The sequence below is a fragment of the Centropristis striata genome, chromosome 6, assembly GCF_030273125.1.
Source record: "Centropristis striata isolate RG_2023a ecotype Rhode Island chromosome 6, C.striata_1.0, whole genome shotgun sequence".
Classification (NCBI taxonomy): Eukaryota; Metazoa; Chordata; class Actinopteri; order Perciformes; family Serranidae; genus Centropristis; species Centropristis striata.
Genome location: NC_081522.1, coordinates 31,887,195 through 31,904,823, shown reverse-complemented (window position 1 = coordinate 31,904,823; position 17,629 = coordinate 31,887,195). Strand labels below are relative to the sequence as shown.

Sequence of the window (17,629 nt, the reverse complement as noted above, 5' to 3'; positions counted from 1 at the left end):
GTTAGTTACTGTAATTTGCACAGCATTATGGGTAAAGTGTAGAGCTTGCATATAATTTCCAGTAATTTTACTGTATATAAATAAAAATAATTAATAATAAATTGATTGGCACATTACTAGTAGTGATAGTGTATTTATCGTAGGATCATATCATTTGATCAGTGTTGCCAGTAAGTTACCGCAAAATCACAATAAATAATTTTGAGAATGAATTTGCTTGATAGTGAGTGAGTGAACAGTCAGGATGGTCCTGAGATCAAGTGTACAAACCTTTGTCAGAAATGATGGATCAATGGGATTTTACATGAGAGTAAATATCGCGCATAATGCATAATAATTTACCTCAAATGATTAATACAAAATTAGTATGAAAGCATCAAGCATTCATGAGAAAATATTAGCATTTTAGTTTAATAGCTTCTAGACTATGTGGCCTAATGTCTGAAAATCAGCTTCAGATCACATTGGCATGTCTGTTTTTACTGCCTAGAATAAACAACGTTTTATTTTGAAAACCGTATGTTTGCTCGCTCAATATCATAAACTTCTACCATACATTCTGTAATATGGGCGCACTTGAAAGACGAACGTCTCACTTGACCGCAATACAAAAAAAAAAAAAAAAAAAATAACAATGCTGGAGTATGCTTTTTTTGTGACAGAGTTAAAAATAACAGTAACTTTAAACTGAAAAACTCTGCCAAAAGTTAAGCCATCACAATGGATGACTGGGTCAACTGGATAATTAAAAAGCATCACAAAAGTTGAATATACAATATATAACCACTTTATTGAAGTCTCGGTCCAACATGACAGATCATTACGTCCACAGGGAAAAAGTAATCTGAGCATGAGAGTGAAATCTTGGACAGTGAAACAAAACAAGACTAGTAACTGGTCTGATAGAAAGAGGCCCGTCACTATGACCTGTTACTAATTATAGTTTTCTCTTTCTGAATAAAATACATATTCTTACCACTTTCAGACTCTTACAGTTGATCAAAAAATAAGAGCAAAAGAATATTGATCTTCAGCTCATGACACAAGCCAGGATGTCAGAATCAGTTTCCATCATCGCCTCTGGTTCAGTCCGGTGAGGTTCTTCAGCTGTAAAACACAAGACAGACATTTATTCTCTATACATTTAAATGTTAATTACGGCCAGGTAGGAAAATAAAATAAATTATTATAATTATTATTGAGAAAAAAGGCTAAATGTCGAGAAAAAAGTTGAAATACAATGTGGAGAAAATATGTGTATGACATATAATATTATACAATATGTGTCTAAAAAAATTCACATAAATTACATTAAAAGCAGATTTCTCCTAAAACAATAGTTGATGGTAAAAATAAGTTATTAAGTTTGAGAAAAAAAGTAAAAATGACGAGAATAAAGTCGAAATACAATGTTGAGAAAAAAGTTGAAATACAATGTTGAGAAAATATGTATATAATATGCAATATAATACAATATATGTCCAAAAAAAATCACATAAATTACATGAAAAAAGGTGAAATGTCGTGAATAAAGTTGAAATACAATGTGGAGAAAATACGTACATAATATATAATATAATACAATATATGTCTAAAAAATTCATGCATTTAATGCATGATTAATTTACGAAATTAATCAATGAAGGTGCCAAATTAAGAGCATTCACTGGACTGCGGACAGGAAGTTCTCAAAAGAGGAGTGCATATAAAACGGTGTAGATGATGACAAGAAGACTTACTGTAACAGCAGCTCCCATGAGCCCCTGCACCACTGTTTCACCAGTGGCCTGCGCCTACAGAATGAAGTGGAACACACAGCTCAAAGGTTAACATCTCATGCTGTATTTTAATCCTTTCTTTTTCAAACTTTTACTACAAATTATGTCCTTCAATTTTCCTATGCACTTGGCTATGTGTACTCCACTACATTAAGCTGACAGCTTTAATTACTTTTCAGGTCGAGATTTAACATAAAAAACACGATAAAGTTAAAGTGATTAGATATTAAGTTGTTAAAATGAGCCCTATGCTTACAAAGTTAAAATGCTGCTTACATAAATGCATCAATACAATAATCCAATAATATATTTAGAATATATAAAACAATCTGAGTGGGTCCATTCTGCATAACAAGTACTTTTACTTTTGATACTTTAAGTACATTTTGATGCTGATACTTTTGCACTTTTACTTCAGTAAGTTTTGAATGCAGGACTTTTACTTGTAGTGGAGTAATTTCACAGTGTAGTATTAGTACTTTTACTGAAGTAAGAGATCTGAATACTTTTTCCACCACTGGTCACATACTGTATTTATTCCAGTGATGATCTGTTCACCCCTTTTGTTAAACTCTAATATTACATGTTAAAAGCACTCTACCTGTTTGGCGGTGGAGGCCATATTGACTACATCTTGAATGCGGTTGTCGAGGAAGTTCCAGGTGTCCTGAAAGTCTTCAGAGGAATCCTGCAGCATCACCAGCTCCGTGGTGTTATAGATGCCTGTCAGTGCTGCCCGTTTGGTGTACCAGTTCATCTACAGAAGAAAGGGGTGGTACAGAGAGTTTATAGACGTATTCTTTTAAACTTGATGCCTTTAATTACACTTACTGCAACAAGTGATTTGGACAGAAGGAAGCACAAATAAAATGTAAGAAAGTACAAGAGCATCAAAAGAGAAAAAGAAAAAATGTTGAGACATTGGAGAACTCAATTTCAGTTAATTTTAACACTGATACGTCTGTTTGAATTTAATTTTATGAACACAGAATGCAGTTAAACAGTTAAATTGCAATATAATATAGCAAAATGCTTAAAATTGCAATAATATTGTATCGTGACTCAAGTATCGGGATAAACTCGTATCGTTGGGCCTCTGCTGATTCACACCTCTACAAGATACTACTAGATATCTCTGCTACACAATACATATATGTCTTTGACACAATAGGTGTGTTTCCATTAGGTACTTTTCCCTCTAGTGAGCTGCTATGGGTGTGGCTTGGGAGACAGGATCTGCCCAACTTCACTGGTTAGCAGCTCAGAAAGTACCTGCCTCGGGTAGTGTGGTGGAAAATCTTAAGAGACAGCAAAAGTTTCTAGAAAGGCAGGCCTGTGTAGGATTTATTGACAAGTATCACAAATTTGATACAATATTCAAGACACAAAAACAGGTCCTTGGTTCAAACAGCGAGTCCGAGTTTTCCTAATTTCTGGTGCTATTATACCTAATGTTTGTGTGTCTTGCTTTCCTGTTATTGTTCTCAAATGGTGCAGTGGGATTTCCTAAATCAGAGCTGCTCATATCTTAATCAAGCAGGAGTTTCCTGTAAAGAGACTGTGACTGTTGGTCAGATTTCTGTGTGTTTATCAAAACATGTTTGATGCATATTTAAACTGCTATATGTCTGATATTTTAATACATCTTCAAATTAATTCACAACAGTAGGTACTTTTCTGAGCTGCTACTGACTAGTCGACGCTGATTGGATACGGTTGAGGCGGCTACTTCCAGACTGGAAGCTGAGGGGTTAACATCTCCTGCTCTGACTGCAGCTGGGAGAGACAGCTGCGGGAGGACTGGGCCGCTTGTGAGTGCTTTGGGACGGTACCCACTGCTCATAAAGAAGAGTAGGAACGAGTCTCCAAAAGTCTCCAATAACACCAGAAAAAGTCGCTAGACTTGTTGCTAGTTGCTTTTCTGAGAAATCGTCGCTAGAGGGGTCTGAATAGTTGCTAAATATAGCAACAAAGTTGCTAAATTGACAACACTGCTTGCCGTGTGGGTCTGTTGTCACATTCGAACTCGGTTGGTTAGCCGCTACAAAAGTACCTGTACGGGAACAGAGGCTGAGGGGAAATAACTAGGGGCGGGGCCAAAACACTCCCAATTTGCAAAAAGTACTCAGTGGAAACAAGTCTCTTTTTCAGAATGTCTTAAACTAAAAATCAGCCCATATATTAAAAATTGTAATTTTAAGAGTCCATAATTTCCCAGTATTAAGACATTTCAGAGTGCATTATCTGGACTATCAACAGGGATGGAGTCAAGTGTTTGGTGGGGGGTGGGGGGTGGGTAACCTGGGCGGTGGCAGGCCTGATATTGTCGGGGTGGTGGTGAAAGGGCGACAGGAAGGTATGAGCAGTAGAAGGTGGGGATCGAGGGTGATAAGATCCACTCACGTCTGTGGATCGGTCTCCTGCGTAGTACCAGATGTCGTCCACCAGGGTGGAGAGGTGCTTCAGGCTGTCTGGGATGTTGTGAGGAAGGAGCAGGATGCTCATCGCCTGAGGACACGGACACAAAGTCAAGGATCAAATGTAGTTTTTCCTTCAGTTCTGGGGCTGGCTGCACAAAGAACCTGAAGTTAAGATTTTCCTTTAAGTCACAGTCAAGGTTGCCTTTAAATAAAATCGGTTGCAGAAAACATCCTCAAGTCTTGTCCATAAGGTTTCCTTAACTTTTCCTCCTTATCTTGGTCTTATACTTAAGGAAATGCTTATGAGGACCATTGACAACCAAAGTAACTAAATAAAATGTAAGGTACATCTGGTACTCCGGCTTCCTCCCACGGTCCAAAAACATGCACTTAGGTTTAATTGGTGACTCTAAATTGCCCGTAGGAGTGAATGAGAGCGTGGTTGTCTGTCTCTATGTGTCAGCCCTGTGATAGTCTGGAGACCTGTACAGAGTGTACCTCGCCTCTCACCCAATAACAGCTGGGATCGGCTCGATCCGGTCAACGGTTAAGGATAACGAATGAGTGAATATATTCTTGGATGTTGGCTGCTTTTTTTTTTGGATCAAATTGACCTTTTAGTATGTTCTTTATTTTACTTCTTCTTTCTTTTACCTGTAAGTATGACCTTTTCCTCCTCCAACCAATTTGGTTCTCTTTTCTTCTCTTCTGCCATTTTTGAAACTCATCAGGCCAAAAAAAGGACTTGAAACTGTCTGAGCTGACACTCACTATTATAGCTGAATTCAAATTGATTTTAAAGGACAAAGAAATCGCTTCCCTTGGTCAGTGTGACTGCTCCATATAAGTTGGCTACTGATCATACTGTTCCCTCAGTGTTGTTGTGATGGCTGTATTTAATGTTTGTCATAACTATGTTTAATATTTTTACTTGTCTCTTTTTTATGCTGCTGTCTTGGCCAGATCTCTCTTGAAAAAGAGATTTTTAAACTCAATGAGCCTTTAACATAGTTGAATAAAGGATATATATAAATAATGGTAAAATGATGGTGTCCATGGAAAAGATAAAATCTTATTTCTGTGCCATAATTACCTTAACTATTTCCTTGAATGGAAACCTGTTAAGATATTCTGTACAACACCCTTTAGTAAGTTCCTCAGCTCAGGAAAAACTAAACTCTAAGTGTCACACTGAAGGAGAAAACTTAAGGTGCTTTGTGCAACCGACCCCTGAGCTCTACCTGCGAGAAGAATAAATAAATGGAAGAAGACAAGGTGGCTGACATCATTATAAAACACACTCTACCTGTGGCCAAGTATCAATGTAAGGGATGTACATCCTCAGTCTGGTCTCTACAGCATCTCTGATAAAGTCAGCAGTCTTCTTTGGTCTGCAACACAGTTGTCAAAGCCAAAATTTGAAATCATTTAAAACTCAAACAGTAGGGGTATTTACAGCTTATATGGACAGCAGCTATATATGCAGATATGTGTATATACGTACTCGGCCTGGCCCAGCTGGACCTGGTTGTGTTGTTCAGCCAGGATCTCCGTCAGCTGGGAGTTGCACTGGGTGATGAAGTGAAGGACCAAGTCTCCAGCTCCGTTATTGAACATCCCAGAGGAGGCAGACGACAGGCCCAGCATCTGGGACAGACACAACAATTTCATGTGCGTTTATAAAAATAAAAGACAAAAACAGATCCAAGCAAAGAAACGTCAACTCACGCTGGCCTTCAAAATAAAAGCCTGTCGATGGCAGTGTGGCATGTAATATTGTAAGTACATTCACTCAAGTACTGTACTTAAGTACAATTTTAAAGTAGTTGTACTTTACTTGAGTATTTCCATTTTATTATCACTTCACTACATTTTGAGGCACATATTGTACTTTTTACTCCACTACATTTAACTGACAGCTTTAGTTAACTTTTCAGGTCGAGATTTAAATTGAAAAACATGATGAATTTAGTTAAAGTTATTACACATTAAAAAAAAAAAAGACCTCATAAAAGTATTTTAAAGTACTTAATTAAAACACTGCTTCCATAAATTCGTCAATACAAATGATGTAAAGATGTATTTAGAATATATAAAACAATCTGAGTGGGTCCATTCTGCATAAGGAGTACTTTTACTTTTGATACTTTAAGTACATTTTGATCCTGATACTTTTGTACTTTTACTTCAGTAAGTTTTGAATGCAGGACTTTTACTTATAGTGGAGTAATTTCACAGTGTAGTATTATTACTATTACTTAAGTAAAGGATCTGAATAGTTCTTCCACCACTGGTCGAGGGACAGAGTTGTGCTCTGACTGTTAGCCGTGTGAACAGCAGCTCACCTCAGCAGCGGCTGAGATGGCTTCCACCGACCAGCCGTGCTGCGGGACGAACTCCAGAGCAGCAGTCAGGATTTGAGCTTGAAGCTGCTCCTCTGTTTGGAATTCCTCGCCCTCCTCTCCGCCCTGGTCTTGGTAGCTTTCCACAGACACACAAAAAGTCATATTTCAGCAAAACTAGGTACAAAGACAGAGAATGAGTTTAAGTCATGAGTCGAAATCTGTATACCACAATCCTGTGTTTACTAGAGGCCCCACGATACGATTTTATCCCGATACTTGAGTCACGATATGATATTATTGCGAAAATAAGCGATATGGTGAGTATTGCGATACAATATATTGCGATTTAACTGTTTAACTGCATTTTTGTCCACAAAATTAAATTCAATCAAGAATTGTTTTGTCAAATAAGAGAAAATTCTCAGTCTATTCATCTCACTTCAGTCTTTTTATTTCTCTACAATGAGAGTCAAACCCACAGACTGACCAACAAAGTATTCAGTCAAACTGAACTGATATCAAACATGTATGGACGACAACAACTGCAGCATTTTATCAAACTTTCTTCAACTGTAAACTTCACTGCTGTGAATTTTTTTGAATGAAACATAAAAAAAGCCTAACTTTGCAGCGTTATTTCGAAAACTTCCCGACACGATATCCTGACGCAGAGGCTTGGTGCCTATAGATTATGGAAGTCAATCTGTGTCATCAGATTTTGAAACTAAAAAGCCATTGAATTTCTAGCACTGAATATTTATGGATTGAAATTATGTATCGGAATGTTTTTCAATGTTAAAAAATTCAACTGTTTTCTGCAGTTTAATATTTTGCAATTTAACTTTTTAACATTCAGATACATAATTTCAATGCATAAATATTAAGTGCTAGAAACTCAATGGCTTTTTAGTCTCAAAATCCGATGACACAGATTGACTTTCATAATATATTCCTTAGATCTTCGAGTTTCATATGATCCCAGTATCTCCAGTATATTCCTAAAAGTGAGCCTACTACAGCCTCCGGAAAAAAACTAAAACGGCAAAAATACTGACAGCCCACCGGAGCGCTAAATTTTGATACTTGACGACCAGGAATCAATATAATATTGACCTGCAAAATATTGCGATACTATGCTGTATCTCCACCTCAAGTGATTACCATCACCAACATCTTAATCTTCCATTATACTGCCAACGCTTGTATCTCAGGATTTGAAGGGTTTGTATTGTCTGACCTGGTGTTTGGCCTGGAAGCCTCCTCAGCCTTCGGGCCAGATGTCGAGTCCTCCTGGGAGGGTGGTGCCTCGTGCTCAGCAGAGTTAGCCTGGTAGTGCTCATGGAAGGTTGTGGATGAGGAGGGGGGTTTGTCAGATTTGGTTTCATCCTGAAGCCTCAGTGCTGCGCTGTGGAAGCCTCGTGTCAGGCTGCTGCACTGGGGCTTTGGTGCTGTTTGTGCAGACACCACTGTAGGGAGAAATATATATGTTTAGCTTCTAAGTATTTGGTTGGGAAAGAGTCTGAGCACACTGAAGATCAATAAAGAATATTCAAACATGGATGAAAAATATTGTGATTTTCCACTGTGTTTCAAGTTACTTACAGACACAATGTCTCTTGGATGATTTACTCTAAAATGCATTTAAAAGTTGATATGATTATACAGCCATGGAAAAAAATATTAGACCACCCTTGTTTTCTGTTTTCATTTTAATGCCTGGTACAACTAAAGGTACATTTATTTGGACAGATATAATAATAACAACAGAAGTAGCTCATAAGAGTTTAATTTAAGAGCTGAAATCTAACTATTTTCCATGTTTTTTTCCATGGACTCACTTGTGAAGGAGGCTAGAATTTGGGGAAAATGGTAAAAATACAGCCTTAGACACACCAGTGACAGCCCATTGCTTTATACTAGCAATGTAGCACAGTTATCTCTTGATGGATATTTAACTGTCAGGAAAGAAAACATAAATAAGCCTATTATTGGAATGTAAAAATCTAGCCATTTTCCATGGTTTTCTTGATAATGATTTTGGTTATTATCAAGAAAACCATGGAAAATGTCTAGATATCAGCTCTTAAATTAAACTCTTATGAGCTATTTTTGTTGTTATCTTTATATTTATCCAAACAAATGTACCTTTAGTTGTACGAGGCATTAAAATAAACAAGACATTAAAGAAAACAATGGTCTAATATTTTTTTCCATGACTGTATAAGTCTCAACCAATATTACATAACTTTGCTTTTCCATTCAGAACTGAAGGTATCATATAAGCCTTTCTACTGTCAGTCTGGACCACTCTTCTCTCGCTGTTTGCGGATCTCTACAGAGTGTTGGCTTGGCTTTAGTCAAATGTCTGGCCACTTTAAAAGAGTCCAATGTTTTGACTTGAATTATGAGAAGCTTACAAGTTATTGTTCTGCTCAAACTTGTGCTGAAAAGTGATCAGCCAGACTTCATGGTTTCATTCTAAGGGAATTTAGTGAGTGCCAGATGCAACAGCAAACATGTTTGACCATGTCTTCCCCCTTTGTTTTTCTTTCTGTAAACAGAAAGCAATAGTCAGTCAGAGATTGGGTCCCATTACTCGGAAGCTATTGAGTAAAAAGCCATTTTCCATAGGAAATGACTGGGATTCTTAAAAAAATCAAATAAAATAGGAGGTGCAAAATATGAATTTTTGAAGAGGTGTGTCTCATTAGTACTACTAAGCAGAACATGTCTACATTGGTCTGGAGTGTCTGGGTCCCATAACTTGGAAGCTATTGGGCAAAAAGACATTTTCCATAGGAAATGAATAGGATCATTTATTGACGGTCCCTAGGTAAAAACCAAGCAGTTGGGAGCAAATAGGTGTTATATTGTTTTCTGCCAAGACTGAGTGAAAGCAGAGCAGGAACTGCTGATATCCAACATCAAACTAACTCCACCAAGGTGACTTTTACTTGTATTGGAGTAATTTATCAGTGTGGTATTAGTACTTTTTCTTAAATAAGGGATCTGAATACTTTTTCCACCACTGACTCTAACTTCTCAAGGTGCCAATGTTGTCCTGCACGGTGCATGATATCTGTTGTCGCCGCAAAACCCCGTTACAGGTGGAGATTATACATGCAATGCCACAACAATGCCAATATTTGGCCAAAACTGTATGTTGCATAATATGACTTCACGGTGTTCCTCAGTGCCAAGAAACATTCCTGACACACTTCACACAATGTTCAAACTAGGACATCTCGCGTTATGCTAAAGAGACATGCAGTGCACGTTTAAAGGTCGAGATCTAAAAAAAAATTGCAACCAAGAATTTTCCGCCTAATAACTGAGATTCAAAAGTCACAGCCAACATAATGCTGGCCAGCTCTGTCCTTTATGAGCACAGCTTGTGACAGGTGACTTTGGCATGCACAGCTGATGTCAACACTGGCTCGTTTCCATGTGGTGCAACAAATGACCAAACATTATCTGTGTGAATGATTTCTGAGGCTGTCCATTATCAACACGAGACAACAACAACAGTGCAGGTTTTTACCAGCGCCTAGCCCTCGAAGTGTCCTTCCAGCCCGCAGACCTCTCAGCAGCGCCGCCATATTCAGCTGCGCCGAGATGTTTTTTTTAGTTACAGCTTCGTCACTTTAGCGCGACTCACTGGTGAAATACAAACTAATCAAGCTAGAAACAAATCTAACGGAAAGCAGGCAAGAATAAAAATCTAAGAGTGCTGCCTTCAATGTAAATTGAATTAGCAATTTGTATTTATGAAACAAACCCAAATTAAACTACAGAAGAGGATTAGGGCCAAGTAAGAGAAAAAAATAAATAATGAAGTTCGAGAAAAAAAATATCGAAATGAAGAGAATAAATTCGAAATCCAAAGTCAAGAAAAAAAAAATTGAAATGCAATATTAAGATTTTTTTTAAATGCAATGTTGAGGAAAAAAAAGTCGAAATCCAATGTTGAGAAAATGCGTATATAATATAACACAATATATGTCTAAAAATTCACATAAATTACACAAAAACAGATTTTCCCCAAAACAATAGTTATGGTAGTGTAGTGTAAATTTACTACCTCTCTGAGTGAGAAAGTGGATTAAAGATCAAGTCGAAGTTCCTTTTAGTTTTCTTTATTATCAAACATCAGAATACACTGCCTAGGTACAGCTGAGGAGAACTTTGTCAATTTCAAGGCTGCTGAAAGTCCCGAGTCCAATGGAGCTCGTGTCCTCTGGCTTTTCTGTCTGTGTGTAAGAATATACAATTCTGTTTGTAACGCCCCCCACATAACATATGGGCATGTTTTTTTTTTTTTTTTTTAAAGCAGAAGACTTATATTAAAAGTAACATAAAGTATACCACTTGTAACATAACATATACTACAGTAGCTACTACCAAGAATAGCTAATTTATGTGTAGGGGGATTTTAGTTTTACTAAACCATTCAATATTGTAAAAATTGCTCATTTTATGACATATATGAAAATCACCAACCTGGTACAACTAAAGGTACATTTGTTTTGACAAATATAATGATCACAACAAAAATAGCTCATGAGAGTTTAATTCAAGAGCTGATATCTAGACATTTTCCATGTTTTTTTTGATGATGATATTGGTTATTATCAAGAAAACCATGAAAATGGCTAGATATCAGCTCTTAAATTAAACTCTTATGAGCTATTTCTGTTCTTATCATTATATTTTTCCAAATAAATGTACCTTTAGTTGTACCAGGCATTAAAATAAACAAGAAATTAAGGAAAACTATGGTCTAATATTTTTTTCCATGACTGTATTTCCAACTTAACGGAAAACAAAAAGTTTACTTTATTCTCGCCATTCCGACTTTTTTTTCTTGAAATCGTATTTCAACTTTATTCTGGTCATTTCGACTTTGTTCTCGTTATTTCGACTTTTTCTCTCTTCATCTCGACCTCTTTCTCGAACTGCATAATGAAAAAAAAAATCCTCCTCTGATTATATTTTTCCTCCCACCTGGCCCAAATCCTCTTCCATATAAAACAATAACGAATGGTCGTATGCGGTTTTTTGTTTGTTTTTTGCTTTCTGTATTACTTAGTATCATTCCTAAAATATAGTTTACGACAGTTTCACCTGACGCAACCTTTACAGGACAATAACAATGATTTTATTTTGAAAAATCTAACCGGAAACCATCTCTCTCACTTACTTTATGTTACTTGACATTGACACTGCAGTCTAGATATCGGGTAAGTAACTGCGTGCATGTGATTGAAATGTTTTGTTATTTCGGTAAATTAAATATCAAAGGTTTTAAGAAGAGTCACACGAAAAGGTGAGCTTATTTCGTTTGTTGGTAGCTGTGTACTAGACTCTCACAGTTTCAACAATGTGCGTATGAACTTAGTAAACACCGGCGTTTTCTGCGTCACCGCACTTGCTATGTTTGATAACCGTTTCAACAAACAAGCTGACCCGCAAACTAACAATTGGTCGATATATATGTAAGTAAGCCGCTTTTACATCCATTAAAGACTAAAGCTGAAATAAACAGCCACATTCCTGACGATGTATTAACGTTATATAGGAATTATTTTAGCTAATGAGACTAGAGACAAGCAACCAAAACGCGTTTTGTTTTACACTCTTCAGTATAATACCATTGTTTTTGAAATATCGTCACACTATTATTACAATGCAGTAATACACAGCTATATGTGATGTTGAAATGACAGCAACACACTTATCCCAAGGTCATTTATTTATTTTTCATGTTACTTTCTTCCTTTTCTCTCTTTGTTTTGAGTCTTGGCTAAAATGAAAGTCATGGATGTATAATAAGACCTTAAAACATCTGATCCTAACGTTACTATGATCGGTTTAGTTGTTTTTAATGGTCATGGTTGTGTAATTTCCTGCGGCCGACACGTGTCTTTACTGTTAGATGAAATACAGCCAGATATCATCTGTTTTGTACAGTGTTGGAAAGTAACTAAGTACATTTACTCAAGTACTGTACTGTACTTAACTACAATTTTGAGGCACTTGCCCTTTACTTTATTTCCATTTTATGTAACTTTATGCTTCTACTTCACTACATTTTGAGGCAGATATTTTACTTTTTACTCCACTATATTTAGCTGACAGCTTGAGTTACTTTTCAGGTCGATATTTAACATGAAATATATAATAAATCATCATAACAGTATATTAAGTAGTTAAAATGAGCCCTACCTTGAGAAAATATCAATAATCAAACATTGCTTATATAATTGCATCACCGATAATATATATAATAGTTTAGTTACTTTCAGTACTTTAGATCGAGATTTAACATAAAAACATAATGCATTTATTAATTGTATTAATAAAACCACATTTAAGTATATTAAGTAGTTACAATTACATTACAAATAGCTGACAGCTTTAGTTACTTTTCAGGTCGAGATTTAACATACAAACATAATACATTTAAAAAGTATAACTCATTTTTATTAATTAACCCACATGAAAGTATATTAAGTAGTTAAAATTACCCTTACCTTGACAACAGTAAATTAAAACTTGCATAAAAGCACCAAAAATAATAACACAATAATATATTTGGACAATCTGCATAGCGAGTACTTTTACTTTTGATACTTTAAGTACATTTTAATGCTGATACTTTTGTACCTTTACTTAAGTAAGTTTTGATTACAGGACTTTTACTTGTAGGGGAGTAATTTCACAGTGTGATATTAGTACTTTTACTTAAGTAAAGGATCTGAATACTTCTTCCACCACTGAATACAGCCAGAAATAATCTGTTTTGTAAGGATGACGAGTTCAGTAAATGAGCACTTCTCTTCAGGAAGCCATGGCAGACCTTGGAATCAAAGCTGGAGACAAGGTGATGATGGTTTGGGCTCAGCCCTCAGCACCTGCAGCCCTCAAACAGTTTGCAGAGGAACTGGGGGCCATTGTTGGCGCAGCCGGCAAAGTGTCAGTGGAGAACATGGAGAGAATATTGCTGTGTGAGTGACTCTTTTCTTGATTTTTCAACCAATAAGAACCCATGTTGACACCCGTGTAACAAACACTTTAAATCTTCTAGAATCTCCCATATTCAGTTTTATGCTTCACATTAACTCATTAAATCCCTAAGCGACACATACTCAACACCCTGGTGTGGTGGTCATGTGACTGTGATAAGAAGTGACTTCTCCAAAATGTGGCTGTGACTGGAAACAGAAATGTGAAAAAGTAGCTAATTTTAAAAAGCTTATTTTTTGTTACTAGGCTAACTAGTTTAAACCCATTTAACAATTCTAATCAGTTAATAGGGTGTCCTGTATTGCATTTAACTTGTTCTGACCATATTTCTTGAACAAATTAAAGTCACAAATTTTATATATGTTATGGAGATGCAAAATAAAAAGGCAAATTTGTGTCTCTGTAAGCAGAAAATGTGTCTAGTTTTTTTCTATTTTAAAATAAGAAATATCATAAACATAATATACCATAAACGCTTTTTTTAAAAACACCAGAAATGTGTTCTATCTGGTCCACTTATAGAACACATTCTTTAAGGATAACTGGGTCTGGGTTCTTATGGGTTAAATTACACTAAGCATGTGTGTAAGAATTACTAGAGTAAGACTAGTGTAAAAATGACAATAACTAAGATTGTTGTGTAAAAAACACTTGCTTTATTATACTGCACTGGGAGAAGTGTGTTAATGATTCTCTCCTTTTCCTAGCCTCCCATTCAGCATCCACCTTTGACTGGGTGCTGTCTTGCCTCCTGGCTGACAGCTCCTCCATCCATAGTGCAGAGACTCTAGCAGAAATAGCCAGAGTGCTCAAACCTGGTGGGAAGCTAGTTCTGGAGGAAGCAGTGACAGGTAAAGTGTTATTCTCACTCTTTTTACATAGATGTTGAAAGGCTGAAAATAATGTGTTTCCAGAAGAAAAATATAATGTTGATATGCAGCTTTATGTTAGAATTTGAAGTCAGAGATGCTAAAATTTTTGAACGTCCTGTCTTCCCCTGATGCCACTAAATGGGAAAAGTACATTATAAACGTTAAACCGTTATGTTGAACACAGATATAATCCCCTCAAAACACAGACAAGGTTGTGTGTTTGACTGTGTTAATTTGTGTTTTACTTCTTTCTTTCTCTTTTCCAGGAGCTGAGGCGCAGAGTGTGAGGACTGCTGAGAAGCTGGTGTCGGCTTTGAAGTTGTCAGGCTTCATGTCAGTGACAGAGGTGCGTGAGACCATAAAGCCTGAACTGTTCGTCTGTCTGTGAATTATTGTTCAGATTAGTTTTCTTCAGTTGCAATTACACTAATATACAAGTTGCACTTTCCAAACCGCAGTGTGCAGGCAAGAATATAAAAAAAGTAATCCTGTAATGCACTACATAAAGTGAATGTGGACTCTTTGAAATTACCTCATTTCAATCAGCAGAGGCCCCATGATACGATTGTATCCCGATACTTGAGTCACGATACAATATTTTTGAGATTTTAAGCATTTTGCGATATGGTGGGTATTGCGATACAATATATTGGGATTTCACTTTAATTGTTTTGTCAAATAAGAGAAAATTCTCAGTCCATTCATGATTGAATACATACTGAACTGATATCAAACATGTATGGATGACAACAACTGCAGCATTTTATCAAACTTTCTTCAACTCTAAGCTTCACTGCTCTGAATTTTTTTGAATGAAACATCAAAAAAAGCCTTACTTTGCAGCGTTATTTTGTCAATTTTCCAACACGATACCCTGACACACATGGTTACATTAGATCTTCTAGTTTCGTATGATACCAGTATCTCCATTAAATTTCCTAAAAGTGAGCCCGCTACAGCCCACTAAATATCGATACTTGGCGGTCATGAATATATATAATATTGCCACGCAAAATATGGCAATATCCTCCCCCCACACCTCGAGTAAATATAGTCACTGTTGTCACTTTGGAAGCCGGCATAATATGTATGATGTACCTGATATGCAACTGTGTGTGTGTATATATATATATATATATACAAATCCTGTGCAAAATGTTTCCTGACCTGTTGACCCTCTTGCTTTCTCTCCATCCAGGTCAGTAAAGCAGACCTGAGTCCTGAGGCATTAGGCTCCCTCAGGACGGCCACTGGTTACCAAGGAAACACTCTGTATAGAGTCCGTGTATCTGGCACCAAACCCTCCTTTGAGGTGGGATCATCCAGCCAGATTAAACTTTCATTTGGGAAAAAAAAGACGGGTGAGTTTGTATGCATCCTTTTCTTGTTTGTTTTTTCTGAGTGTATGTTCACAACTCTTCAAGGTAATCCCATTCAACTTGATCCAACGCTTTCTGATCTGATAATCTCATGTCGTCCATCTGACACTTAATTTCTATTATTTACATTAGTATGTCAAAGTGTGTACCTCATGAGCTGTCCAAACATCTGTGGTTTCAGCAGAGAAACCTGCTCTGGATCCCAACACGGTCCAGATGTGGACACTGTCAGCCAATGATATGGATGATGATGATGTGGTGAGTTATAGATTTAGTATTTTAGCATCACACTTGGAGTACTGTACCAGCCTTTTTACCTGCCTGGACCAAAAATCCATTCACAAAGAATTCAGCTGCCAGACCTTTAACAAGAAGTAAGAAACATGATCACCTGGCGCCACACTTCTTAATCGGACCCTTTTTGTTCCCCTCCTCTAGGACCTGGTGGACTCTGATGCTCTGCTGGATGAAGACGACTTGAAGAAGCCAGACCCAGCTTCTCTTAAAGCTCCCGGTTGTGGAGGAGCAGCCAAGAAAAAAGCATGCAAGAACTGGTGAGGTCACCACACAAATGTTTTAAAACTATAAACACCCTGCCTGACACGGTTAAACATGCCACATCAGTAGCCATTTTTTAAAAACAGATTGAAAACCTTTTTTCAACAGCATTCGGTTGAACTGTGTGCGTGCATGTGTTGTTGTGGGAGTGGGTGCACATGTGTGATTAAGTAAGTGTGTATGTGGTGAATATGGCATAGCTTGTCTACCTGCACTCGTCAATTAATTTGTAATCGATTTTTTCTAATTGTTTGTTTTTGTTTGTTTGTTTTCTGTTGTTTTGTTTTGTTTTTTAACTGTAATTATGTATATCCATTGTGAAGCACATTGAGTCTGCCTTGTGCATGAAATGCGCTCTATAAATAAAGTTGAATTGAATATAAACAAAAGCATGTGGCAATGCTGGATTTTTATACACTTGTCTGTGCTTTGAAAAGCATTCAAACATGACCTAATACACAATATGTTGTATAATTATTGTATAGCTCGTGTGGTCTTGCTGAGGAGTTGGAGCAGGAGAGTAAAGGAAAACCGAAAACTAACCTACCAAAATCTGCCTGTGGAAGTGTGAGTATCTTTTTTATTATCAAATTCCCACCATGGAAACTCATATTTCCCCGTAACAGTGTGAAGAAATAAGAATCTCAATCATCCTCATGTCTGCTTGTGGCAGTGTTACCTTGGCGATGCGTTCCGATGTGCCAGCTGTCCTTACTTGGGGAAGCCAGCGTTCAAACCAGGAGAGAAGATCGTGCTGGACAACAAGACGCTGACAGATGCCTGAATCACTAGATTTCACACATCTAAATCGCTCAAGCTTCAAATATTACATTCCTTTTCTGTTCCATCTGCCCTGAGACACGATCCACTGCATAAACAAGAGTTGAAATCTGCTCTTTTGCAGTAGATGTTATTGCAGATCTGATGGGGATCTCTGCTCAGTGAGTCAGTTGACTTGTGATTGAACAACACACACCATCTTGATCTTCCTCAGTGCTTCACCAGCACTGATGCACTGTTAATTTAAGTGTTTGGCCAATGCATCTTTGACAGTGAATGAGATTTGAATTTGGCTCCTGCTGTTGTTAATTATGCAAGTTATTGTATGGAGGGTGTTGAAGTAAGTAAAAGCACTGAAATGCATTTGTTGTTGTTTTTTTACTTAAAGTTCTATTTACATCAGTCTGACCACTGATATACATAGTCAGTGGTGGAATGTAACTAAGTACATTTACTCAAGTACTGTACTTA

General features: G+C 36.9%; 2 protein-coding genes across 2 annotated transcripts; one reads left to right on the top strand and one right to left on the bottom strand.

Moving 5' to 3' along the window:
• Positions 1 to 771: 771 nt before the first annotated feature.
• On the bottom strand, positions 772 to 10,225 carry coq9 (coenzyme Q9 homolog (S. cerevisiae)). Its single transcript, XM_059335421.1, has 9 exons — positions 10,085 to 10,225; positions 7,781 to 8,009; positions 6,544 to 6,679; positions 5,703 to 5,845; positions 5,505 to 5,589; positions 4,182 to 4,286; positions 2,380 to 2,535; positions 1,740 to 1,793; positions 772 to 1,107 (listed from the first exon to the last, which is right to left on the bottom strand). Exons 1-9 carry the CDS (start codon positions 10,140 to 10,142, stop codon positions 1,072 to 1,074), a joined length of 1,002 nt encoding a protein of 333 aa, XP_059191404.1. The 5' UTR covers positions 10,143 to 10,225; the 3' UTR covers positions 772 to 1,071.
• A 1,463-nt stretch (positions 10,226 to 11,688) lies between these two features.
• Positions 11,689 to 17,521, top strand: ciapin1 (cytokine induced apoptosis inhibitor 1). Its single transcript, XM_059335845.1, has 9 exons — positions 11,689 to 11,783; positions 13,388 to 13,550; positions 14,277 to 14,420; positions 14,708 to 14,787; positions 15,640 to 15,802; positions 16,002 to 16,078; positions 16,259 to 16,374; positions 16,864 to 16,945; positions 17,052 to 17,521. The coding sequence occupies exons 2-9, from the start codon at positions 13,394 to 13,396 to the stop codon at positions 17,160 to 17,162; spliced, it is 930 nt and encodes a 309-aa protein (XP_059191828.1). The 5' UTR covers positions 11,689 to 11,783; positions 13,388 to 13,393; the 3' UTR covers positions 17,163 to 17,521.
• Positions 17,522 to 17,629: the final 108 nt, after the last annotated feature.

Coding starts and splice junctions, on each gene's coding strand:
- ciapin1 (XM_059335845.1), top strand. CDS start 13,394: ATGGCAGACCTTGGAATCAAAGCTGGAGACAAGGTGATGATGGTTTGG. Junction 15,803..16,001: donor ATTTGGGAAAAAAAAGACGG/GTGAGTTTGTAT, acceptor CTGTGGTTTCAG/CAGAGAAACCTGCTCTGGAT. Junction 16,375..16,863: donor AAAAAAGCATGCAAGAACTG/GTGAGGTCACCA, acceptor ATTATTGTATAG/CTCGTGTGGTCTTGCTGAGG.
- coq9 (XM_059335421.1), bottom strand. CDS start 10,142: ATGGCGGCGCTGCTGAGAGGTCTGCGGGCTGGAAGGACACTTCGAGGG. Junction 2,536..4,181: donor CAGGAGACCGATCCACAGAC/GTGAGTGGATCT, acceptor TTTCTTCTGTAG/ATGAACTGGTACACCAAACG. Junction 1,794..2,379: donor TGGCCTCCACCGCCAAACAG/GTAGAGTGCTTT, acceptor TTCATTCTGTAG/GCGCAGGCCACTGGTGAAAC.